General features: G+C 37.5%; 1 protein-coding gene across 3 annotated transcripts in view; it reads left to right on the top strand.

Annotated features, from left to right (window-relative positions):
- Positions 1–26,789, top strand: part of SLC15A5 (solute carrier family 15 member 5) — a 33,972-nt gene extending 7,183 nt beyond the window's left edge. For all 3 annotated transcript variants that reach the window (XM_068659773.1, XM_068659780.1, XM_068659790.1), the window contains 7 exons: positions 797–966; positions 4,281–4,501; positions 7,002–7,188; positions 11,239–11,427; positions 15,597–15,728; positions 24,236–24,344; positions 26,313–26,789. In XM_068659773.1, coding sequence (XP_068515874.1) covers positions 797–966; positions 4,281–4,501; positions 7,002–7,188; positions 11,239–11,427; positions 15,597–15,728; positions 24,236–24,344; positions 26,313–26,457 — 1,153 coding nt within the window. In that variant the 3' untranslated portion in view covers positions 26,458–26,789. The remainder of the gene's footprint in view (positions 1–796; positions 967–4,280; positions 4,502–7,001; positions 7,189–11,238; positions 11,428–15,596; positions 15,729–24,235; positions 24,345–26,312) is intronic.
- Positions 26,790–27,377: the final 588 nt, after the last annotated feature.

Here is a 27,377-nt window from a genome sequence, read left to right on the forward strand (position 1 = left end):
CAAGGTAATTGGCTCTACAAATCCACTCCTTTTGTCTTGCAAATAAGATATTACACCAAGGATTTTCCAAAAGTATGGTGCAATATCTGAAAAGGGGTATCCTCAAAGCAGAAGCTTTTCACAATAAATTAATATTTTAATCAAAGTCCTCCATGGACTAAGGCTTTTTTTTTTTTTGGACTAAGGCCGAAGGTGAAAGTCTACTACCAAGTGATTTAAACATATTCACATTCATAGTACACAACTCACTGTTCCAGTCTACATAATCCAGGCCAATAGATCAGAGCTACAAAACAATTCATACCCCAAGCAAGTTACCTGAACATTAGATCACTGGCTATTCTAAATATATGAAGTCCACCTCCCCCAAGTAGGAGGAAATATTTTATTTCACACCAGAGGAAATAATTGAAGGGTTGCTATATACACTGTTATTTCTCTGTTAAGCTTAAAATGTGGTTTCATTATTTTGCATACATACATCTTACATTATCAGATATTAAAAGTGTAAATGGTAAATGCTGATTTATTTAATTCTTCCTATCCACAAGGATATTTTTGGTATCAGACTGATAATTTGTTCAGCTCCACTGCCCTAGTACAGTTAGTTTGTTTACCTCATGGACCTGAAACATTGAAGTGAAATTTGGTGCAACTTCTGTGTCAATGTGTGATGCTGTCTACAATTGCTATATTTACTGTGCATTTAACTTATTGTTTTAAATTTTATATTCTGTAAAGTCTAAATTATTCAGCTTCTCCAATTTTGTCTCTTCTCTCTTTTTGTGTGTACTAGGTTTTATTGGTTGATTAACTTAAATTCAGCGGTTGTCTTTGTTAGTATCTCTTATATTCAGCAGTCTGTGGCCAGGAACCTTGGTTTCCTTATCCCTTTTGTGTCCATACTTATGGCCATGATCACAATTCACATGGTGCGTGGTGAAATGATTTACAAACCCAAAACAGGTAAGAAACAACTGTCTCTTAGGAAGTATCTTTGGAGATTATTTTCATAGAAGAGATCAACTTGCACATATAAATAAGCCCTTTCACAATACCCTGTTTGGCTGTAGTTACTTGGGTCTCTATGTAACTGACAACATCCTCTGTAATGACAGACATGCAGATTCAGTATAGGCTGAAAAAATTGAGTATGGTGTCTAGTAAACTTATGTACACCTTCTGCAATGTCAAGACAGATTCAGACCAGTTGTCTGTACAGGAGCAGGTACTATATGCATGCAAGGGAATGGATGCATAAACCAAGTACCTGGGAATATCAGAGTGATAAACTAGAAAAATTTAGTCAAAACAAACAGACCCAAAGAAATGCATTCGTTCTGTGTGCATGCACACATATGAAAAAAAAAATCATGATAATATCTGACTCAGGTCTCTACTTTAAAGGCTAGCATCAAATTAGGTAGCTTTTTGTAGAGAATGGTGGTTGTCTGGCTCACTGGGACTCACTAAAGGTTTTACGACCTGAGAAGCTAAAAATATTTAGTATCTATCCCCAGGCTAAACTTTCATATGGACTAAATCTGTAGTAGTTTATCATCTAACTAGTTCAATTTTACTAAGTGAAGTAACAATTCTGAAGATAAATCATCCTTAATCTGGATGACACTAATCATCCATAAATCAAACAGAATATTTTTTGTCAAGAGATTTTTTTCCCCAATTAATTTTCCCTATGAACATTGTTCAATTTTTCATATATTTTCCACATTTCTGTAGAATGCATATTTCTAGACTAACATTTGCAAAGTTTTTATCTCCATAGTCAAAATAAAAGATAATATACTTTGTAACTTCCAATAAAATGGTTAAATATGAAATTCATCATAACTGCTATTAAAATCCATAGGTGACCTTACAGAATTCTTATATATGCTACCTTTTTTTATTTTAAGGTAGCTCTTCAAATATGGATCATGCATCCAATTATGTTTAGCTGTCAAGCATGGACTTCATTTGCATTTCTTCCCACTGCTATAATTTTTAGGATTGGCAGATGACCAGAGATGAGGAAGAAATGTGCATCTACCATCTAGGGTGCAATATAGGATTCTTTATTTTTATTGTAATAAAGTAGCATAGATATTCATATTACATCAAGGTCGAAGTAGCAGAACATTAGAACCAAGGTCTGAAGTATAATGGAGAAGGAAAGTTGCTTTCTGAAAGTTTTTATATCTGTAGAGATGGATATTTTTAAGAAAACATTTGCAATATAAGTATAGAGTGCATGTTTAACTACTCAGTGTGTTCTTGAGTAATCAGAGTAATTCACTACTGTGGAGTTCTGTGGGATTTACTTATTTGCTTTTAAAGAACAGGTGAACAGTTAGAACTTCTTCTAACTGTATAATTGGCAAAAACCTCTTGATATAGATTAGGTCTATGCATCACTCAAGTTGCTATCTGAAGTCTAATATCAAGCAGTTTTATCTTCCTCGTTTACTAGAGGTTATAATCTGTTTAGAACTCCATGCTAAGAAATGCAGCTAAATAATGTATTTTCCAGTTATAACTCATAAAAGTGATGTTTCCTAGGTATTTGACTGAAATTACATTCAAGAGGGCCCCAGCTAATCCATTAGGAAAGGCACTGATATGTCAGGATTTTATTTGTATTTTAGCCTTTCTTTCAATGAGAATAAGTAAGGAAGAACCTGTCCTACATATTCCAATCCAAAGGAAAAGAGATGGTCATAACTGTATTTGAGACTAGGACAGAGCTGTTGCATTGCTTTGTCTGAGAAATCCACTGCATCTGCTTGGACTCTGAGCATATCCTAATTTCAACTCTGACTGGGTCCAAATATTCATAGAGTGGTAATAGCACTGCATAACTGCATTTAATTCTTTCTTCATGAATGTTCAGCCTGTCACAGAGGATGAAGCAAGAGACTATCACTCGTTTGACCAAAACCATGTAATTACTAGCTATGCCAATAATTTGAGTTGATACAGATTTTTTTTCTGCTACCATTTTTTATTTTTTTTTTTTTTTTTTACTTCTGAAAACAAATTGACTTTAAGATCCCTAAGCCCACTTATTTTCTGATTATCTTCTTAGTCAATTCACCCTGGAAGACTAAAGACAACTTTGTCTTCAGGTTGATTCTTGAAAGGTTCATTTTTGAAATATTCTAAATCCTAAACTCTAGCAACGTTTACAGTGAACAGTAAGAATACTTGCCTAGTACAGTCACAGAGTAAAATCTGTATCCACTTTTTGTTTTGATAATGCTCTCTATTGCAGATTTCATTCAACAACATCAACAGTCCACAGGTTAATGCCAAACAGTTAGTTTAATTACATTTATATTTAATTTCCTTACCTTAGTACTCTCAGTATTTGAAGAACTTACAATAGGTGTTAGGTGGACATTTCTAGAAAATATATTCTCCACCAGAAATAGTGTAGACACTTTTTTTTTCTTCTACCATCTTTTTGGTTCACCTTAACGTTTAGACAGCATGTATTTAAAAAAAAAAATAAAATACTTTAGTGTTTAAACACTTCAGAAAGGCAGAGAGACATGCTACAACCCCAACTCTCATGGATGGGCAACTTACCAAAAGTAAATGAGACTGCATCTTTGAGCCCAAAGCTACCATGTTTTATTTCTGTTTCTACTGTCTCAGGACTAAGTAAGCAATTCCCAAGCCCAGTAACCTGTGGGCAAATCTTAATATGAAAAAATAAAATAAAATAAAATACATTGGAAACTTTTCCTCTCCCACTGCGTGCTACTTGGAAGTCCTGAGATAACATTTCCGGCTTTAAAATGCATCCCTCAAGATTTTCTATCCCATCAGCTCTGTTTAGGACTCCCTTTCCTTCTCATTTTGTTACTGCTGTCTCCTTGCTGTACTCCAGCAGATATGCCATATTTCATTGTTGTCTTGAATTGAAAATGAACATCATTCAATCGATAGAAAGCAAAAGCAAAGGAGGGTAATACTTTACCTTCTCAACCACAACAACAAATTGCCATGGTGCCTTAAGTAACTGCTAGTAAAAGACACTTTCTTCTGTTTCTGTGGATGCTCAGCTAGATTACTTTTTTTTTCCTCTTAAGTAGTGAATCAAATGATTTCAAAACAGAATGCTTTTGAACAGATCCAGACTTATTTTCTTCCCCCTTTCCCAAAAGACATAAGGGCAAATATGTTGGATTATATTTTCTATTCCAAAGTGATTTGTTTGTCTTGTTTATTTTGACAGCAAATAAAAATAAACTAATGGCTAATATCTCTGTTTTCAGACAGTTCCCTTCTGACGACTTTTGGGGTAATTGCTAGTGCACTGAAAACTTGCTGTGTGCGGTATCGCTACTTTGGTGGAGGTGTAACAAACTGGCTAGATCACGCCAAGGAAAACTATGGTGGTCATTACAGCGAGATTCAGGTGGAAAGCACAAAGTCACTTGCCAGGCTTTTCCCACTGTTTGCCTTCCAAATTTTATACAGAACGTGTATTATGCAGGTGAGTAAACAGATTAAAAAAAAAATAAATAAAATCAAATTGGTAAAGATTAATGTGTTTAGTACAGTGTTTCCAGGCATGTTTTTTAACTGTTTCTTTGCCAGCTGAACCACTTTCCAGAGTAGTATTAATTGTCTGAGATGATACTATATTTCCTCTAACCTCATTAAATAAGCAAAATCACCTTCATCAAGACTTGTGAAGGAGCTTGTTTGGCTTCTTGCTGCTCATTTATATGCATCCTTATTGGTTGAAACGCCTAGTGCTAGGGAGTCTTGTGCTCCTCATACTGCTTTGTTATGTTATTGGAGACTCGGGTTCAGCATTCTTCTAAGAAACTGGGAAATTATGTTTTTCAAATGTTTACTCACTTTGGGGCAAGACATAAATCTTTCTTTGCTGTTTTAGTTGCGTATTTCATCTACTGTTTTGGTGGGATTATGCAGCTGGTGTACCTATGCTGTATATGCATGGTTTTCCATTTGTGGAAAGAAACAGTCCTTTCAAAGCCTCTCTTCCAGGTTATGTGACTCTTTCCACTTTTGAGTGTATGTAATGTAAATGTGTCAGGAAGTTACTTAAGCTGACATGATTCCTTCAGATTAATTTCTGACTGGATGATCCTGGCTAAGCAGGAGTTTGAAGCAGCTTACCTTTTGGCAACTGGCATAACAAATTTGAGCTGGTTTAGTAATTCATTTTTACTTATTCGTTTTAAAATGTGTGCATAGGCTGCTTAAGGAAATTTTTACAAATATGTAACACATACTGTTTTATTGACACTTTCTTGACATCGTTCTACATTCCTATCCATCTGCCTCATTCTTTCTTCTTTTCCCCCATCCATGCCAGGAATTTAAAAGAGAGGAAAGGGAAGGAGGGAAAAAAAATATATATATCCCCTCCCTCTTCCCCCCCGAGGCTGAAGTGATGCATTAATGACTAGATAAAAAAACAAAACCAGGTATCAGTAAATCAGAGCTGTAATATCCAGGAATATATTTCAGAAAGAGAAGACTATTTGCTCTACTGAAAGAGTACTTTCAGCAGAATTTCTGTTACGTCTAAGGCTCTTTCTTAAACTAGGCAATTGATCAATGTTTTTTTCATAAAGATTAATATTTTCTACATATTATTAAGTTAACAGATTTCATTGCCTGTGATTCACATTGATGATAATTTAATTCCTATTAATAAGTCAAGTCAATTCTGATTTGCAATAGGAAATGGAAATGAGGAACCAGCAAAATTTGATGTGGTTCTGATTTTTCACAGTTCTGTTGCCATTTATTCATCCTTTTTACAATTTATATTTCTTTCTAGAGGTGAAATATAAGTGAAAATATTTTTATTAAGAGCTAGCACTTGAGTAATTCTTTGTCACTGAACAGACTTCCAGTGACTGGGGTTGAATATAGCTGTTGATGGGTAACCCTTGATGAACTGCGTTATAAACTATACTTGAATTTTCAGACAGCTATAAATAATATTCTAACTGTATTTGTCATTGCCAGTCATGCTGAAATGCCATGCAGGATACTGCAGAAATCTATAGTGTACTGAAAGCAGAAATGAGAATACAGAAATCAGTTCTACATCCAGCTCTGTCAAGACTGAATTGCTCAAGTTACCTCTTTTTCCCATTGGTCTGTGAAACGGAGTGGGTTGTAACTGTGTGTTTCACATGGTGAATTAAGCATTGAAATTTCAAACTTCCTCAAACACAAGCAGAAAAATTGGTTGGTAGAACCAAATGTGGGCTTTTATACATGTATAAATAAACTCAACAGATCTGTAGGCTCACACAAGCAGGAAGAGCTATTTGCTCTTAAAGTGAGAGATGGTCTCACAAGTCTACATAACTTCATAGATGACTGCCATTGGTGGGTTGCTCATCTTCTGATGATTGGTTTCTGGTTTTAAGTTCCAGAGGTAAAATAAAGCCCTTTGTATACCTGCTATGGCTGTCAGTCACACTAAGCTGCTTCTAAGACTGTGGTCAAATCCGTGTAGGTTTTAAAGCCATGTGCTGGCAAGAGTGTCTAAAAATTTCTCTGACCTAGAGCACACAATTAGAAATTCAAAACATCTTTGTATCTTGCTATTCTCAAATGAAAAGGGAATTCTGTTCTGTTAGTGACTTCTTCACAGAGTGTTTAAAGCACTGAGCAGAATTATTTAGTGTGTTAACTGATAGCGTATTTGATCATTCCTAGTTAGAGCTAATATGAACTGACAGGCTGATGCTTAGATTTATTTATTTATTTTTTAAGTGAGGAGTAAATGAAATAAGTTAAAAATGTTAAATCCTAGCAGAGAATGAGAATATTACCATTTGAAAGTCTTTTTATCATGCATGGTTGTTCCATTTGGTCAACAGGTAGTTGGTTTTCTGACTTTTTCAGAAGGAAAAGGGTTAGAGAAGTTTCAAAACATAACAATACTATCCATGAAAGGTAACTGGTATACTAATGAAGTTGGTTTGTATTCCACAATACAGATTCCGTCAGGATATTATCTTCAAACCATGAATTCCAACTTGAACTTCAGTGGATTTGTCTTGCCAATTGCAGCAATGAATGTAATAAGCATCGTGCCACTACTGATTCTTGTTCCTATTTTGGAATGCATTAACTCATGTCTCTTCAGTTCCAAGGAAAGTGGACGTTCTCCTACAATTTATATTGGTATGTTAGAAAATCCATGTGTTTACACAGTTTTTATATGCATTATTTCTTGGAAGAGAAACTTTGTTAGGTGATAATGATCTTATACAATTATTTCAAATTATAGATATTAAACTAGACTTGTTTTGGGATGGCTTTGGGTTGAATGTTAAAAAAAAAAATAATGTAGTAAACAGTCCTATTAAAAAAAAAAAAGGTATTAAGGAAAAAATAACTCCTGTTTAGGAAGGTGATAAATACTCTTCTGACCAATACAAGGTATTGAAACAAACACTTGAAAATAGTTAGAAGTCACCTTGAGGAGCTGCTGAGAAAAACAGTACTAACCATTTTAACTTGGGACTTCAACTTGGTTATCTTCTACGTGTTTACATAGCCTTTAATTTTGGAAAGCTTATTTTCTTTGGAAGGTGGTGTGTTTTTTATTTTTGATGGGGAAGGGGTTCTTTCAGTTAGTAGCTCTCTGATATCTTAAGAAAGGTACTGTTCCTTAAAATGGTGAATTTGATTAATTAAGCTACACAAAGAGGCTATCTTTGCATATTTTATGCTATGACTTTACGTTAGGAGTGCAGCTTTTAAGAAAGAAACTGTTGTCATCACTATAGTTCATTCTAGACTCTTTACTTGAATCCAAAATGGGGGGGGGGGGAGGGAGGGGAAACTTTTGTCTAGTTCTGTCTGCAATATGTGTTTTTAGAACTGGCAAGCAATAGTAAACATACAGACAGTTGTCTAAAACAAACCAATGTGTATCACTGGGCTGCTGTTCTCAGTGAGCAGGCTCAACATCTGAAATGGAAGATGTCTTGGAGAGGAGCAGGCTTCTTCTCTAGCACTATAATTTTAATTTGAATATCCAATATGGAGTACTTGTCTAGGTGTCCAGGATTTTAATAAAATTATTAAACTGAAACTTAACTTAAACACATCTTGCATGCTTCACTTCTATAACGTGAAGCAGAGGGGGATCTCCAGAGCTGAAGTGTTATTTTTCTCTCACAGAAATAGTGTGAAGTCTTCTCTTTTATTAGTTCCAACATTTTCATCAGTAATCATGTAAGCTCAGACTTGTGGATTGGAGCTCATCTCACAGAAATTCATAGCCTAGAAGCAATGATGGCTTTAATATGGGTGGTGCCTTACAAAGTCAGGCTTCTTTCCTTTGACATTACTGTCCTTCTATTGCCTTGTCCCTGACCCCAGACCTCTGATGTTCTGGGATCTGGAGGGATCCTACACATTTACCTAATGATATCAGCTACATCTAATTCTACTAGAAAAGCAGCTTCCATTCTACATTTGCTTAAAACTATTCTTTTTTGGAGATACTCATTAAACTTCCTACATGTTTTATCATCTGGCCTGCATTATAAAACTCAGACAAAAATATTTATAAACGACTATTTTCTCAGTGTGCTACTATTAATTCAGTGCCCCATGGCAAGCAACACAGTGAGTACTGACACACACAGGTATTAATCTGACTAAATTAGCCTAATTAAGAGTGTTATTAAGTTTTATATAAACCAGATGCATATAACTCAGCAGGTTGCAATTACCCTAGTTTTTAAAATAACATCTGCATTAAACCACAAAAAGCACATTCAGATTATAGTTTTTTCTTAAAACCAAGGAAACTTCAAGTTACTATTAATGTTGTATCCTGTTATGTTAAACAGAAGTAGAATATATGCAGTGGTTTATCCTTAATAGCTTCATTTATTAAAATACCCTCCTGTTAGGGGTGATAAATTACCTGAGGCATAAAATATACCCATGAGTACAGGCAATGACTTCAGATATCCAAGCATATGACTGCAACTGCAAATATGGTAGACCTCTAAGTGCCAGTATTTTTGCCAACAGTTAATTAGGTTCACAATTATTTTCAGGAAAAAAAAAATGAAAGTATAAATAGGATGTTGGTGTTAAGCCAGTTTACAACTACACTTTAATGCAAGCTTTGAAATAGAAGGAAGTTTGAAGACTTATATTCTTAACATACTGAAAGTTTCAGGAAATTATTCAAGGATGAGCCATGCGACAATGTTGAACTATCTGATTGCTCTGTAATAAGATCCATGTGAAAACTGCAATCTATGTTACTTTCTCTGAAATTGCTGGTTTATTTGTAAATTTGATATAACAAATATGAAAAATCTTAAAGTGAATTTAGATTGTGTTGTAAATATATTGAGTATTTGGACATGAAAAATGAGTTTTTGGAAAATTTAGGGCTTTTCCACTTTTTAGATTGTTATGCTGCTTGATTTAACCAGCAGTACAGAAGATTCAGCAGAGAATGGATCATGTCTTTGCTGAATAGCTGTCCATCAGTTACAGTCAATTGGTTCACTAAGGAGGACATGTTTGGTAGCTCAAGACCACAGGACTGCTGCAGCTTTGCTCTTCCTATAGCCAGGCCTTTCATTGCTTCCCTACAGCCAATGTTGATGCTTTTGTGATGACATGGAGAGTTAAGGGAGTAGATCATTCTTACTGAAACTGTAGCTAGACATTTTAAAAACAAAAACAACCAACAAAAACAACAAAAATTGTGGGAGCATGGAGAGATTTATTAGTACCAAGTGAGAAGCACATAACTTCTGACATGGGAACTGTGGGCTCCATTGTCTAGAAATGACAAAAGGAGGGAAACGTACAAACTTCCAATTCCAGCAGGCTTTCTGATAACACAAATGTAGCTGATATATTTTCCAGGCTGATGGTACCCACACAAAGGTGGCATATAGCTAAGGAGCCTTAGCCTTGAATTTTCTGCCCCTTCTGTCCTAATGCCCGAAGAGTGAGACTTCAGTACATATTATAAATGTAAAATGAAACAAAACTTTTGATTGTAAATGTCAGAGCTAATAAGTGTAACTGTTACCAGTCATTAAGTGAGATGAGTCCTCTTAAGACAAGAGGGAAACAATATGTGGTCTGGGTATTTGAGCCAAAGTTGTCAAAAGAAAACAAATCCTCATGTCTGTACTTATATCATAGCTTTTAAGGGCTGAGGAATTGCAAAGTTATTCAAAATCAGTGGGAGATCAAAACATTAGAAAGTTAAATGTTTCAGGTTAAAGCAATTCTAGACCCTTTTGGTAGCTTATTGGAAATTTTGTCTTGCACTGAGGCTACACATGCAGCTTTTTTCCCCGTCCTTTGTTCCTGTGCTTGTGTGGTACTTATGCCTTACCACTAAGGCAGCTGGTATCACTCCATGACTTGCATGTACAGCAATATATTGAACAAGGTATTTTGGATCATGCGCTGATACTTCAGCACAACTGAAGAAAAGAGGCAACTAATGTCTTAGGTGCAAGCACTTAAAAAGCAGAAGATTCTCTCTTCTAGTAATGCAGCTGATCCTAAGATGTTAAACAGCCCATCAAATGCATTAACACTTTCAAACACAGGTCAGGAGAACTCTGTAGTGGCGGGAAAGGGAAAAATGTAGGAACACTTGATCTCCTGATATGTGGTCTGCAGTGATTAACTTTTTCTCTCCCACCTACGATGGCCTGCAACTTTAGTAGCTTAAGTGACTGGACTACTATTTTTTGTACAGAAAACAAAGGGATAAAGCATACAGTGTATATGTATATTTCAGAATTTTACAGCTGCTTGAACTGGAGAATTTCCCTCTGCTCTTGGTACCCAATCCTTTGTGATGTCTGGAAAAACTGCCTTCCCTTCTTGCTCTCTTCTCTTCTTAACTCACATAGTCTCTAAAAATTATAGTTATGAAATCTTCTTTTTGAGTTTGTTCTTCAGAGAGGTTTTTCCTCTCATGTTTGTTCTGCATCACTACATTCTTTGTGTGCTGAGCTGCTGTCCTTTTAACATAGATTTAGAATTAAGCTTGCAGGTGTAGGACATACTTTCTAATCTGTTTCTTTGTGCAGAGAATTAAAACAAAACCAACAACATAAAAAAAAATCTTACACTACTTATGCATGCACTGGGTCTCTGACTCACTGTAAATATGTGGTAATCCTGTAACTGTAACCTTAATGAATACTCTCTGTGCTCTTTACCCAGTTGTAGGTCAGTTATCTGCTGCACTTTCTGTGATGGTTGCTGGTTTCTCTGAAATACACCGAAAGCATTTCCCTCAGGTGGAACAGACCCTTTCCGAGGAGATTCTCCTGGTCTCCTCCATGCCTTGCTTTCACCTAACTCCTCAGTATGTCTTACTCGGAGTGGCAGAAGCCTTGGTAACACCTTCCTGTAAGTAAAAATTAATAGGTTATAGCCAGTGTGTCCTGGTTCTCAAAGAATGATATAAATTCTTAAAAGTAATTAGACTATCATGTAATATTTTTATCCCTGACTCTATTCCACAGGCTTAATGAGCAGATTTATGCTCTACCTGCTTGAAGTAGCATGGTTTGTCTTGCTGGATGTAATGCAGAGTGAGCAATGTTGTTCCAAATTAACTGGAAGGTTCTGTAGCAGCCCAGCCAGATGTAATCCACCACTGGAGGGGCAGAAGGAGATGATGAGAGTGGTGGGATCTAGAACTTGAAGTGGAAGCTGGTCAGGCAGTGGGATGATTCAAATGAGCTCCTGAGGTCTCTTCATCTCTTCTGTTCTCAACTATTTTGTAACTGATTTTCCTGAGACTGAACAAACACATGCGTGACAATTGAGCTGTTGTTATAGTCTTTGAGCCCTTTCAGGCCACAGGCAAAGCAAGGTGAAATAATTTAGCTTAACCCTTTTCATTTGAGAACCCAGCTAATAAAATTACTGTTTTTTATTAACATAGAGCATATGCAGGTGGGTACCACAATTCAATTGACATGAACTTGAGGAATATTGTAGGTAGATGCAGGACTTGTGTTTGTGCTACAGTCAGGAGTCATGTAAAGATGCCTACACAGAGCGTGATGTCTTAGTTTACGTAATGGAGCTAGACATAAACATTCCTGTTTCGCAGAGCACAGGCACAGCTTATCTCTCACCTACCACCCATAAACTATGTAGACATACTCCTGATTACAAATATGAACCTTCTTTTCCTTCTATAACTTATCTTTCCAAAACTGCACTGGCATTCCGGACATTTGTTTCCTAAGGAGCACACAGTCTTTACTAGTGTTCTACCATCCAGAGGTTACTTTTGTAATACTGATCTTTTTTTTTAATCTAATCAACATTCATTTAAATAGGCACAGGTAAAGTTATGAACTAGCTGATTTCCATAAGCATTTAATTTTACAGGTTGAGTGTCTGTTGTTCCAGTACAACCACAGAAATATTCAAATCTATTTTCTGCTCTTAAAAAAAATCTTAGCTTCATTATTATACTGTAAGACTACTTAGAGCAGGTCATGGTCTGCCACTAAAAGGGTAATTTCCCTAGTTTTAAATACTCAACACTTTTCAATAATGCCTCTTCATCAGGTAGCTCTGAAGTACTTTACAGAGACAGGTTTCTTGACAAGTTATGTGGTTTCTAGGTTACAGGCTGAGTTTAAAAAAAAAGTGACCACTGTGTAGCTTAACATCAACAAAAGGTAGGAGGTAGCTTGCTTACAGTCTTCTCATGCTTCTGCATGAAAATAAAATTTGTTAGAATAAGGCTCTTATCTAGTACAATGGGACAGAACAAAAGTTCAATGACTGGAAGATGACGTTAGCCTTTAGAAGAGGCTTGATACTGTGTTTTTGTTGTTGTTGTTTGTTTGTTTTTTAAAGATTATCATTAGAGTGTGGTAGGAAGCAAAGTAGTGCATTCCCTATTAAAATAAAGACTAAGCATCTTACGAAATGCTGCAGTTATAGGTGTGATTCAGGAACACTGTGGCTAAGTCTGAGTTTGAGATTTGCATGGAAAAAAAATAAAGGTAGGGACCTGAAATTTGCTACTTCTGTAGTAGTACTGTGGTCAGTGGAGATGCAGGCCTACATTAATTTGCCCACAGGTAGATGTCTGGCACCTTTTATGATGGAGCATCAAAGATGTGCACATGGGGCAAGCAGGTTCCTGATGTTACCAGCTTGGCCTCCAGCTGCTGCTGGAGTAGAGCACAGTTCTGCAATATGTTCTGCATCTTATGGGGCAGCCCCATGCAGATTGCTGAGGCACACTTGAGCATTTTGGGTAGCAGTGGGCATCTGTATTCCTGCAACTAAACTGAGCTCTGGTTTTCTACTTCAGTTTGAACTGAATTGCTGTTGAGGAACCATTCACTGAATCTGCATCAATGTTAATGACAGCCTAGACACTGAAATAGTTGTTTCACCTTTCCTGACATTTTACTGCTGTATTATGCAGAAGGTCAAATTCAATTATCATAATAATTTACTTGGCCTGGAAGTACATGATCCAAGTTGAAGACAGAAATGTTCACACCTGTAATTAGAAGGAAGTGAGGAAGTATCTTGGTTTTGAAGTGCTTAGTTAGAGGAGCTAGATTTGACATATTGAACTCTTTATCTGCATTTGAGCTCTGATACTTACAATTGTGTTTATATGATTTATTTCATTATCTTGTTGATAGGAGGTTTGCATAATCACCTGCCTTGAGTAGCATGTGCATCTTTAAGAATACATAATACCACTATTTTAATGTTTTGCTAATGCTGAAGTTCTGTTTTAAATAAATAAGTAAAATGATAAAAGAACTGCTCTCCTTCACAGTGTTAGAATTTAAGATAACACAGCTTGAATTTGCAATCATAGCTTGCTTTGAACAAGGAAATTACTTTCCTGAAGCCTAGTGATTAAAGAGGGGGTTGAGGGAGTGTTGTCTGTCTGGTGGAACACTGCAGCAGGCATTTGCTACCACAGTGCATGAGGTTGGTGATGTGGAGCTGTTCTGCTGGCCACAGCAGCTGTGGTGCACTGCCAGTATCCAAGCAATCAGGTGCACTGTAGCTGCTTGCCCTACAAAGGGTTAGAAGGTTTCTCCAGAGAGAACATTTCTGCCTGTCATCATTCCTCAAAGCAGTTAGAAATGGGAAGCCTTATAACAGAGTGCTCTGTTAGTTAAAGGATATATTGGGGATCACTTCACCCACCAACAAAGTGCAATAATCTCCAGGGTGAGATGCAGCAGCTGGTTAATAGTTCACAGCAGCACTGTGGGAGAAGTGAGGAATAGAGTATGCAATTGAAACAGCAGGGATAATTTACGTAAGTAGGATATAATTACCAAGCAGAACTTGGTCAAGATGCATGCTTTGCACCCCTGGTTTGAGGGAGAATGAGGGGAACAAAAAAACAAAAAACACAGCCCAGCACCTTCTAGGCTCTTAGAGACTTTAAAAGTAGCTAGGACACTGACTGTCCAATGTTTCAGACCATACTGTTGTTCCTACAGATGGTGTCCTAGGCTCACCTGTTTTTTCTTGTCCTCAGGCTTTTGGTTCCTATTATGAATGAGGAAAATGCACTGCCCATGGTACTTCTGAAAAAATTTTTAATGTTTCCAATGCTCTCATTTGGACATCCAAATTAAAAAGGGTGGGAGATGGTAATTTTCAAGTTTCATTTGTATTCAGTAATGCTTCAGGCAACTCAGCATCTAAATAGGCTTCTCTGCTAACAAGTTTCTCAGGCTGGAGGTCATTCAAAGTTGAGTAATAAAGCAGATTGGGAGACATTGGGGCTTGGGGCTTGGAGAGCTAGTGTGGCTGAGAGCTCAAGTTGTGAAATTAGGAAGTGAGAGGCTTTGACCAGGGAAAGCTGCTCAAAGAGAACAGCTGTTAGAAATGCTTACTGTTACTCTAACCTAGTTTAGCTGAACTACAACTGGTTGGACTATAGTAATCTATACTACTATTGCATACTACAGCTACCCCCTTCCCCCCCCCCCCCCCCCCCCAAGTTGGTGCTTTTTCAGGTTTAGTCTTCTGACAAGAAAGACAACAGCTCTTAAAGTAGCTAGTGACCTGTGGGGTTTCTGTATGAGGATTTTTATCCAGCTTTAACTAAGGCAAATTAACTACCCAAGTTAAGGCATGCTCTGAACTTCAGAAGCATTCACCAGTGGCCTTGCTGCATTGGCTCTTGCATGTAAGGTCCTGTAGTTAAATATCCTATCTGCTTTCTTTACCCCTCATGACTGTGATGGTGGTTTTCTTCATCTTCTTATGCTTCGGGTTTTTAAAAGGTGAAAGTGACTGGGTGAAAAAATTATGTGCTTGTGAATATCATTAGTGGTATATAGGATGGCTTATTACGGAGATTTATTTGAACAGTTTAGATAATCCATTTTAATAGTGTACATACCTATGCATGACTGCCCTTCTGCTTCAGGTAGGTTCTATTGGTAAAATGTCAGAAGTCCCCACTTTGGATTTTTTTTTTCCTCTCATTGATCTTCTACTATTACTTAAAACAAAAACAGTAAAAACAACCTGTAACTGTATTTGCTTCCTTTTTAAAGGTTCATTGCTATCATTCTGGCTTGTGCCAGAAAGAATTCGAGGTATTTCCATGCATTTTTTAACTCTCTTCAATGGAGCTGGCTGCTTTTTGGGAGCTTTCTTTGTTCAGACAGCCCACACAGGCACTCAAGGTAAGAACATGCCCATGACTGGTGTTTCTGAGCAGTTTGCTAATCCCATTGATTATTGATTTGGAGAATTAGACATCAGAATTAAAGGAGATGCCAAAGTTGATTTGCTTTCACAATTAAGATGGAATTAAGATAGGAAATAGCCTTGCAGCTGTATTCATCCAATTTTAATGAGTTATCTTAGTTTTGGTAGGTGGAGTAATTAATGAGTGGCACCATGCAGGAAGCCCTCACCTCTAACCTCTATACTTCTCTGGAACACAAGAAAATAAATGTTCTTGTATCCATCTTTTTATGTTCATGGCCAAGTATGATCATATTAGCCAGGCTCACGTGGAAGTTTCTGGCCACAAGAGCATGATTACTGCTTTAGCAAATGGACTCTTTTCCCCAGCTACTGGAAGAACAAGATTCTGTGACAAGATAGTTTCACTGTTTTCACCCTTCTCCAGACAAATAATGCCATTCTCAGATAAATTGATGTTTCAAGATGAGTTATTTCAGATTCATCCTGTTAAAGAGTATTTAGTGCAAGCCCTGAACTAGAAACTTCTCTGGGTTGCTGACTTTGAAGAAAGGCAAAGGGTTTAAGCTTTTTTTCCCTTTGCTGATAAGTCTTCTTTCAATACATAGACGACTTGTTTCAGAAGTAAATTAAAAAAAATAATGCACTTGAGTCCTTGAGCTGAAGGACAAGGATACCTTTGTTTACATATCTGAAATAGGGCCCGTTTTTAAATTCACACTTCAATTAAATACTTTAAATACCAGGCACAAAAGCATCACCTGGAGATGGTTAAAAAGCAGGAATGCTTACCCAAATGAATCAGGCAAAGAACCATTAAGTACTAAGACATCATGGCAGAGAGCAGAGTCGCTTGAATTTCCATAGTAGAATAAATTTTTCACTGAATAATGAGGGTTCAACAAAATTAGCACTTCGAGAAAGATTGTGTTAACTTTTTTCCCCTCTATTTTCCTCTCCCCAAAAAGTAAGGAAGCTATTAACTTTGATAAAATTGAAACTTTTTTTTCCAAAGTTGGTATTTCACTTCATTTTATTTTTGATAGAATTAAAAAGTTATTTAAAAAAAAACACGTCTGCATCAAAACATTTTGACTATGTGGTGCAACGTATGTCATTTATTTTTTTATAGAATATAAAAGTACTATATAGAGCACCAGAGGAAACTTGGCATTTGTATTTGGTTTACAATTTGGTAGATTTTGTCTAACTCCGTATCATTGATTTTTTTTCTGCAAGTCTATATGAAAATATTTAATTATTCAAAAAGAAAATGTTTCTTTCCAGAAGAAACATCCAGAGCTCTCAAATTTTTATCCTGAGTGAGGCCAAATAAACTTGTCAGAATGCAATTCCATGTTCTAACCCTTTTTGCTCAAGATTCTCAAGCAAACTGGGGAAGTTTTATTTTTTCTTTTTTCTAAAATACTTCTCACTTTTAAGAAGTTGTATGGCAAAGATCTCCACTTAGCTTATAGGGGGAAAAATAAAAGATTTAACTTATGCCTTTGGGCATATATTGGCAGACCTGCCCTGCTACTCCTATATTCCTATCCACTGCTGTAGGTGGACTAACCACACTGTCATCCTGAGCAAAAGTCACTCTTAGAGTTTCCAAAGATATTCAGCAATAGTTCATATTCAGATTAAGGTGTTGACTGAATAAACCCCTAAACAGAGAAACTCCACTGCAAAACATGAAAAGTTACAGGGAAAATATAATGAAAGATGTTTCATGCTTGCTCTGTTCCTCTAGTTAGGAAAAGTAACCTCTAAGGCTTCTATTAGTATGTAAACAAACAAACATTATTGGCCTCTTTTTTTCTTTCTTTTTCTAAAAATACATAGAACCTCACTGGGTATCTCTTTCCTGGTTTTCACCTGCTAGAGTGAGATAAACTGTTCCAAGCTGCCACAGTTCACAGCTTGATAATAGTGGAAATATTCCTGTATCTTACTTTGTTATAATCCTCCAGACTGAAGAGATCTCACACCAAGAGACTTTTGTCTTGCTGAGTCATAGAGCAAAGTAGGCCTGGGATCAGCCTTCTGAAGCTGGGTAGAGTGTAACAAAACCAGAGACGTTTAGACTTGGTTTTGTTTTTCTTCTAGTTTGAACGAAAACATTTCCTATGAAATTCACTTGTTCTGTATTTCTTCAAACTCTTCCATTGTGCTTCTTATGGGGTGTTCTTTGATGCTTGTGGTGAAAATCTTAACATCAGCAAGGTAATAATTATTTAATTTATAAAGACTAATGGTTACTTAACAAAACTTCTTAAAGTCACCACTTCAGAGAATAAAATGGCTCTCTGAAGCCAGATAAGGTCAAATGACATAAATTAAGCTCTTACTCTTTGCATTTATTTTTCCAGCTCTGTTTTAAGAGCTTCTAAAACACTCAGTACCTGGACAATTTATGAAACCTGAATGTAAGAAAACCATTCTGATTTTTTTCTGAAAAGTAAAACTGTTTTAATTATACTGAAAGATCAAAATGATCCTGAAAGAAGATGAGTGTTTATGCAATTTTTTTTTTTTTTTTGTACAACTTAACAAGGTTTAGCATGTGACTCTAGGGCTATGGGTGCTTTTGCCTCATCCAAAGATTCTTGTTTCACTAGAACCTGAGCCAAGGCTATTCCTGGTTCTCCCATATCTAAGCAATGCAACCATGATTGCTATGAAGCAATTCAGGATACAGTGAAGAATACCCTCCTGTGTATATTTTGAAGAACAGCATGTTGAGAAAATTATTTAAACCTTTTTATATCCTATTTCATGTCACTAGTTTAGAATTTTATTTAGGTTTTTATTGGCAAAGTTGATCAAATATCAGTCACAGTCAAAGCTGCATTAATCATTTTTAACGCATCTATGGAGGATGGTGTGAATACAATAAAATAAGACTTAAAAAAAAAAATAATCTGACGAGTGCAAACAGATGATGGGTGACAGTGATATTTTCAGTACAAGCTGGGAAACTGCTTTCTTTTGGATCTCTTACCTCTCCTAACATTTTAACAGAAGATGCAAGACACAACCTGTCCTGCTATGCCAATCATTTCAAAACACTTTTCTCTAAAAATATTAATGTAAATATGGGGGGGGGGGGGGGGGGAGAATCTCAGAGGAAGGAAACTGCCCCAGACACATTTGTATGTAGATAAAGTTTTTTTTTTCTATTTCCAGTTTGGAGCCTTGTGTGATTCTAAATATCAGTGATGATATTGCTTGCAGTCCAGATGGTGGTGTCCACTGGTACCTATTTAGCTATTAAGGATTAGAGGCAGTCTGAGACTTTAATTTGGATATGATTAAACACAAAATATATGCCTGCTAACTTGATGAAGTGATGGAAGGAGATACAATTATTTTCTAAGACCTGAATTACATTTTTCTATAGTCACAGTCTAGGTTGCGGGATTATGTTAAATGTGGGAATTGTACATAACAGGCTAACCTCTGTCTTATGTTTCTTTTGCTTTCTTCTTGATTTTCCCAATGCTAAAATATGATGATATTCAGAAAGCGAACCCTTTTTTATGTAACTTTGGGCTTCATTATGAATCCCTTGAAAACCTCACGGGTGTCATCATCATAACAGTTCCCTTGTGTGTACTAGTATATGTGGAAAAACTGGGCTATGGTCATTTCCACAGAACTTTTCATGGCTTATAGAAGTATCTGACTGTCAATATTTGTCATTCAGCACAAGCAGCATAGGAAAATGCTCTTGTGTGTGTCCCAGTTGCTGCTTCACCCACTTCTCTGCCTGTGTTGGTAGGATCAGGTGGGTTTTTTTTCAGTGTTGTATAATATTCTTCCTTGTACTGTCTGAGCATTTGTGATATAAAATTGATAGGACTGCTTAATGTCGGTGGAAGTTTACCAGGCACTTTATTTTAACAATGTATGGTAGCAGGCTTGAGGAACTTAGGCTCTCCCCAGGCTTAGTCTTCTAATTTATTCTAAATTTGCCATGAAATGCATAACCAATTCACCTCTAGCCAACAGCAAAAGGCTCTTTAAAATACTTGGCTAAAGGAAACTTCTGATTCTGTGGTGATTCATGCTACTGAGTATTTCCATTGTTGGAATAAAAATGGAAATCAGGAGCTTGTTGTAGAAAGTTAATTCCCAGTGAGCAATTATCTATGTGACAAACCAACCTTGTAATTGGCACTTCTGTTGGCAATCTCCATAGAAAAGTAAAGGATTGACAGAACCCAAAGGCAGTGTCTTTTGGGGAAAAGTGAATTGTTAGCATATTGCATGCTGATTGAAGGATGTGAATGTTCTGAACTCTTCAAACACAATAGTGTCAAAAACATCTTATTCTGTCAAAAACAAACAAACTGGCCCAATAAGTTGTCGATGCTAATGGCTTAGAGTAAAATCCTGAAAATATGAATCAAACCCCCAGCCAGTGCCCTATAAGGTCTGCAGATGGCTTGTGGAAGCTTTTAGTGGGGCAAGGAGTAAGGTGCTTAAATGTAGTTTCACTGCCTGAAACACCTGGTTGAAGTTTCAGTGTGGATGGCTGTTCTCCCAAGGCTTCGTGCCAGCAGAGGATTCTCTGCACAATGTATATAAGTAGAAGAAAATGTAGTCCAGGTCAGCCCTTCTGTGGAAAACCAACAGCCTTTAAAAAGAAAAAGATTTGAGAACCAAATATTTTTGGTTTAAACCTGGAAATTATTAAATTTATCTTGTCTGTACCCACTGATGAAAGTGCCTATTGATCAATCATCTTTGACCCAAGTCCTGGAAGGGGCCAGTGAAAAAGTGGGGGCAGAACCCAGATCTCTTAATGCCCAGGCTGCCATTTCACCCTGATAAAAGCAACCAATCTCCCTTTCAATGTTTTGGTGCGGCACCTTTCCTAGTACTAAAACAGTTTCCAAGGTCCATTTCACTCTGTCCTCTTAGAAGCTGCTAAATATATATAAATATATATAACTCAGAACTATTTTTAACTGCATATTTTGCTGTTCAGATTCCATTGTAAACTCCATTCCATTAGGAAACTCCTGCTGCTCATATAGTTAGACTAGCCAATGTAAATAACCTAGCAGACAGTGTGAACTCTGCTTTGACAAGCTGTAGCACCGAACCCCATGCATGCTTTCCCTTTCATCAGATACACGTGCTCTCTCTGTGAGCTCTATTGGCCACTGGGGGATGTGAAATGAAAAACTGCCTGATTGTGAATTATGACAGTAAAAGTTTATAAGCTACTAAAATGAAGTTATAGCACATAGGAGCTCAGTCGACCGACAATGTTAAATGATACGTTTTAAAACTGGCTTTGAGATAATGCTACAAAAGACACTGCATGCGCAGGTGAGGTGGTGCTGCGCTGTGACAGGCAGAAAGGTGACATGGCACAGAGCAAGCTACGGAGGAGTTGGGGAAAAAACTGCTGCACCGATGGCAGGTGTTCCCTGTAAATCCCAGGAGAGCTAGAGGTAACTGCTTTGAAAAGAAATGTGTTTACAATGCCAAGATGTGGAGGAAAAGAGAAGAATGTACATGTGTGTATGCGTAATCCTTTGATTGCTTTTTCTCTCCAAATCTAATTAGAATAAATTGACAAGATAAGAATGGCATTGGATAGCTAAAGATGGTATTAGTGGTCCAAAGATTGGTTAAGACTATTTGCTTTGTATGGGACAGCTATGCCATTGAAGGCTATTTTTCTTCCTCTCCCTTTTAAGCTAGTTAAAATGGTGAATAGCTATCCTAAGTAGATAGGAAGGACTTGGTACCAGAATTTGAGGGAACGAAAAAGGGGATCTTTGGGTGCATTAGCGCTAGTGTGTTAGTTCAGATCAGGAGTGTTCTTTTGATTTGAATCTCCTTATCATGTGTTTGTTTGTGCATTGATTTGCATCACTGTGGTCTTGAACCACAAAAAAATCTTCTGGATGAAACTAAACTCCCCAAATGTCTGTGCTGGATGCATTCCAGCTGTTAACAGGAATTAGCCTGATACAACCCTTCTAAGCTGTGTGTAGTGTGGACATCAGATTTTCAGCTCCAGCCGATTGCTCCTGTTGTATTTCACTACTTGCTAATGAAGATAGTCTCTCCTTCTTCAAAGGCAACTTGTACTACCAAATAACATAAGAAGTTATTATGGCAGTGTACACCTTTCTCTGATGTTCTGTATCTACTGTAGTTTCTTTTTCACCTTGGTTTTGTTTTACTGTAGTTGATTAGAGTATCATAGAATCATAGAATCATAGAATATCCTGAGTTGGAAGGGACCCTTAAGGATCATCAAGTCCAACTCTTGACACCGCACAGGTCTACCCAAGTTCAGACCATGTGACTAAGTGCACAGTCCAATCTCTTCTTAAATTCAGTCAGGCTCGGTGCAGTGACCACTTCCCTGGGGAGCCTGTTCCAGTGTGCAACCACTCTCTCTGTGAAGAACCCCCTCCTGATGTCAAGCCTAAACTTCCTCTGCCTCAGCTTAGCCCCGTTCCCGCGGGTCCTGTCGCTGGTGTTAATGGAGAAAAGGTCTCCTGCCTCTCGACACCCCCTTACGAGGAAGTTGTAGACTGCGATGAGGTCTCCCCTCAGCCTCCTCTTCTCCAGGCTGAACAGGCCCAGTGCCCTCAGCCGTTCCTCGTACGTCTTCCCCTCCAGGCCTTTCACCATCTTCGTAGCCCTCCTCTGGACACTCTCCAACAGTTTCATGTCCTTTTTATACTGTGGTGCCCAGAACTGCACACAGTACTCGAGGTGAGGCCGCACCAGCGCAGAGTAGAGCGGGACAATCACCTCCCTTGACCTACTAGCGATGCCGTGCTTGATGCACCCCAGGACACGGTTGGCCCTCCTGGCTGCCAGGGCACACTGCCGGCTCATATTCAACTTGTTGTCTACCACGACCCCCAGATCCCTCTCTTCTAGGCTGCTCTCCAGCGTCTCATTGCCCAGTCTGTACGTGCAGCCAGGGTTTCCTCGTCCCAGGTGCAGGACCCGGCACTTGCTCTTATTGAACTTCATGCGGTTGGCGATCGCCCAGCTCTCCAACCTATCCAGATCCCTCTGCAAGGCCTTTCCACCCTCAACAGAGTCCACAACTCCTCCAAGTTTGGTGTCATCAGCAAACTTGCTCAAAATGCCTTCTATTCCTACATCCAGATCGTTTATAAAAATATTGAAAAGTACCGGCCCTAAAATGGAGCCTTGAGGGACCCCACTGGTGACCGCCCGCCAGCCTGATGCAGCCCCATTTACCATAACCCTTTGGGCCCTGCCCGTTAGCCAATTGCTCACCCATCGTATGATGTTTTTATTTAGCTGTATGCTGGACATTTTGTCCAGTAGGATCCTATGGGAAACCGTGTCAAAAGCCTTGCTGAAGTCCAAAAAAATCACATCAGCTGGTTTCCCTTGGTCTACCATACGGGTGATCTTATCATAAAAGGAAATCAGGTTAGTTAGGCAGGACCTACCCTTCACAAACCCATGCTGGTTGGGACCAATGACTGCTTTGTCCCCCAGGTGCGCCTCAATACGTTCGAGAACCATCTTCTCCATGATTTTACCAGGCACTGATGTGAGACTGACAGGCCTGTAATTGCTAGGGTCTTCTTTCTGACCCTTCTTGAAAATCGGCACAACATTTGCCAGCTTCCAGTCTACCGGGACCTCTCCAGACTCCCAGGATCGTTGAAAAATAATTGAGAGAGGTTCCGCGATGACGTCCGCCAGCTCCTTCAGCACCCGGGGATGAATCCCATCCGGACCCATGGACTTGTAGGGATCCAGGTGGAGTAGCAGATCCCGCACACGTTCAGGGTCGGTTGGGAGTTTGTCATCCCCACCGTCCCGGTCCTCCAGCTCGGGGCACCCTGGGTCCCGAGTACTTCAGGTACTGATCGTCTTCAGATGTAGACAGACTGGGGATTGCTTTCCTGTTAAGCATCTTGATTTCCATTGTAATCATTTATCACCTGAGCTTGAATTTGTAAGGAGCAACATGGAAAGCTGACAAGAATTTAGGTATGAGAGGTTCTGGATGTATATATAGGTATGTGCATATGTATATGTCACTATCCTCTGCTGAAAGGAGTCTATGCTGCCAGAATGCCACAGACACTGTTGCCTAAAGCCATGGTAAGCAAAAGGTCTGTGATTCGTGCAAAAGAAATGTGTGGAAGACAAGCGCAGGTTCTCAGTTAAAGGCAATAAAAGGTAAAGTAAAATGTCAGGTAGCGTCTTGATAATGGAGTACCGCCCAAGGCACTAAAAAATGCTTTTTTGAAAAGGGGCCTGTTAAAAGCATGAGAGATGTAAATAAAGACCTTAATTCTAGCACTTCTAAAACTTGTGTATAAATAGGTACAGAGTAGTTCAAGACAACTGTGACTATCTTATACAGACTTATCTTCATGCCTTTCACACAAGCCACGTCATATCCTGCAAGGTAAACTAATTCTATTTCAAATGTCTGTTTTGCCAGGCAACTGGTTTCCCCACTTGCTACACGAAGGTAAATTGGAGAGATTCTTCTTCTTCTTGGCTTCCTTAATGATGGTGAACACCCTGGGGTTCTGGACCATTGCACACAGGTATGTGTGAAGAAATGAACACTTGATGTTTTATTTGTAGATAGGGGTATAAATGCTTGTGAAACCTCTAAGTTAGTGTGTAATAAGGAATTGGTAGTGATAGATCATACGGTGATGTTCAGGATTCAGTGTTGTTTTCTGCCTTGATGGAAGAGAAAGAGATATCACAGTAAAAATCACAATAAGACTTTAAAGCCAATTACTTTTTTTTTTTTTTTTAATATTTAAGAGGCCTTACATGTATTAATACCAAAATAAAAATACCTCCAAGAAAGAAGAGAATTCTTTCCTTTCTTAAAGGACATAAATATGTTGGCATGAGATTAAAACTATAGCACTTGGCACTGTACAAAAATATGGTAAACATTGCTATTGCCCCTGTGAGCTTGCATCTTTAACATTGGACACTAGGTGAGGGGCTTGCAAGAAAACATCAGAATGCTTCTGGTTAATGCTTTGTGCAGTGGTATCAACAGAGTGATGCTGAAATATTTTCTGATGCTCTGCTGGATAATGAGATAAATGCAACTTTCTGCTGCAGACTGTGGAATTGCTCAGCCCCCATACAGAAAATAATTTTATGTCACCTGTGGAGCCTATTTTTAAGGCCCACATCTTGCCTGTAAAATGCAAGGAATTCACATTTGTATTCCCCTTTTACATCCAGAATGGCTTCTGAGTTGGCCTGCCTCCTGTATTCTGGAATATTTAATCATAGCTAACTTTGTTGTCAGTGTTATAAACAATACTTGTAGCTAAGATCAGAGAGGGAAGCAACCCAGGTCATGTGCAAGTGGCATTCTCTCCTACACAATGGGCTGCAGTTCTATGAAAATATTTCAGAAACCTTGACAAAGTAGTGATTTGATAATGACAATAACAAAAAATTTTCAAGGGCGTTGTACTTCTAGAACTCTTTTTTTTTTTTAAGAAAAACATACAAACACTTTCCTGTTACTTATTAGTCTAACTTTGCAGCAGCAAAGATTACTGTAGCATCTTCTCAATCACTTCAATGTAACCTGAGGCTCAAGTGTTCATTTATATAGTTAGCTCGTTCTCAGTTCTGCTTTTTAACTGTGACTTGAGTCATGGTTAGAAATGTTTCTCTTCTGTGTACTTTGTCTTGTCCTTTTACAAAATGGGTTCTTACTCTTCTGTAAAATTAAATTTTCACTTATCATTTACCATTGAAAACCGAAGGGTTTTGGCTGTCAAAAGGTAGTCATAAAATTAGGTTGAGCTCAACAAATAATTTTGCCACAAATTAACATATTTTTGAAAGTCAACAAATTTCTTTGTCTTCCTATTATATATATATATATATATGTATAATATATATTATATATATGATATATAATATATATATAAATATAATAACAATATAAAATATATAATATATATATCAAGTTATTTACATTTTATTATATATTTTTTTAAAAAAAATTAATTTCAAATTGGCACTTCACTTCAGTACTTACTTTTCAGTAAGGCAACCAAAACCAAGATGAAATATGTCTTTTAAGGTTAAATGTTTTTATCCATTTTGTACCAAGTAAAATTCACCTGATCGCAGTTTTACAGAGGGGAGGAAAAAAAGACCGAGGAAATTATCCTTTAAAAATCAGAATTACAGTAGACTAAAATTTCTGAGAAAAGCATGCTTGCAAAACACTGAGTATCTTTTGTATTATTCCAGATATTGTTGTTTCTTTTTATAATCTATTTAAATTATGAATTATTACTATTATTAATATGTGCATCCAGTTTGGCACTTCTCATCATGATGTTCTAAACAATTCTAAGAAAGTAAAATAAATAAAAACAGGGTAACAATATGTACTGCTTAGAAACCCAGGATAGAGATGGCACTCTAACTTGCAAAATATTACCTGATAAGCAATGAGTGAAATTGATACCATAAAGGAAGATTGTTTTAGCATTTTCCTTCCATATCCTCCCTCACAGATACAACAATCTGAATCAGGAATACACCAGTGAGTTCAGAGGAGCTCTTCCTGCGGAAAGACTTCTGAAGCATGACAAAGACATCAAGCACTATGATAGTGTCCTGGATTGCTCTCCCATTTTGTCTCCTGTGGAGACAACTTGATCAAGTTTCCCCCTTGTTAGACTTGATTTTGATTGTGTTACCTACCAGCTTTCTAATGATGAATTATCTAGTGTACCTTAGTGGAATATCTAATGTATTTATTAATCATGTTAACACTAATAGTATTATTTATAAATTTATAAATGGCATTGGATTTGGCCTTGTAGGATGCTGCACTGTCGTAATACATGTCGAGGACAATGAGAGCTCACTGCTTGGCATGGTTGATGGAGATAGGCTTTTAATCTGTACAGGGAAATAGATGGGTATTCACACATTTGTACTTAGTTAAAAAATTAATAAACTCATGTATACATTTGTTTAGCAAATTACTTTGTGACAATATGATTTGAAAACAATTTTGGAGGCAGTGTCCGCTGGTTGATATCTGAGAAGTGGGAGCCTCATGTGCAATGTCTGACTCTATCTGATGTCCAGCCCTCATCAAGTTGCTTCTTCACCTTAGTTTCCCCCCACAGGAAAATGGGCACTGCATACTAACATTCTTGGGAAATTGCCTTGATCTAGAAACATGCTGAAATTTGTGAAACATTTGTGAAACATTTGTGCTGAGGTAGCCTTTGATTTGGCAGAAGCATGATGAGATTTGTCATTCCTAAAGGATGATATACAGGAAACTTGCTAGTGGGAGAAATGGAGACTAGAATTTTTTTAGATCAAAATTATTAATTGTAGCACAAGTGAAGAGGATGAAAGGAATTGAGAAGAGTAGGAAAGGGTAGATACAGTTGGAAGTGGGGGAAGAAATAGTTAGCATTCCATCTTAAGAAACTGCTAAGTTACAAATTCCCAAAATTGTCTCACTTGGGCATTGTGAGTGATGCTAATCAAGCTACTAATGCTTTTTATAAAAGTCATTACTAAAGAGAATGAAGAAAGAATTAGGGCCCTTCTCTGAT

Source organism: Anas acuta, chromosome 1, assembly GCF_963932015.1.
Source record: "Anas acuta chromosome 1, bAnaAcu1.1, whole genome shotgun sequence".
NCBI classification, from domain to species: Eukaryota; Metazoa; Chordata; class Aves; order Anseriformes; family Anatidae; genus Anas; species Anas acuta.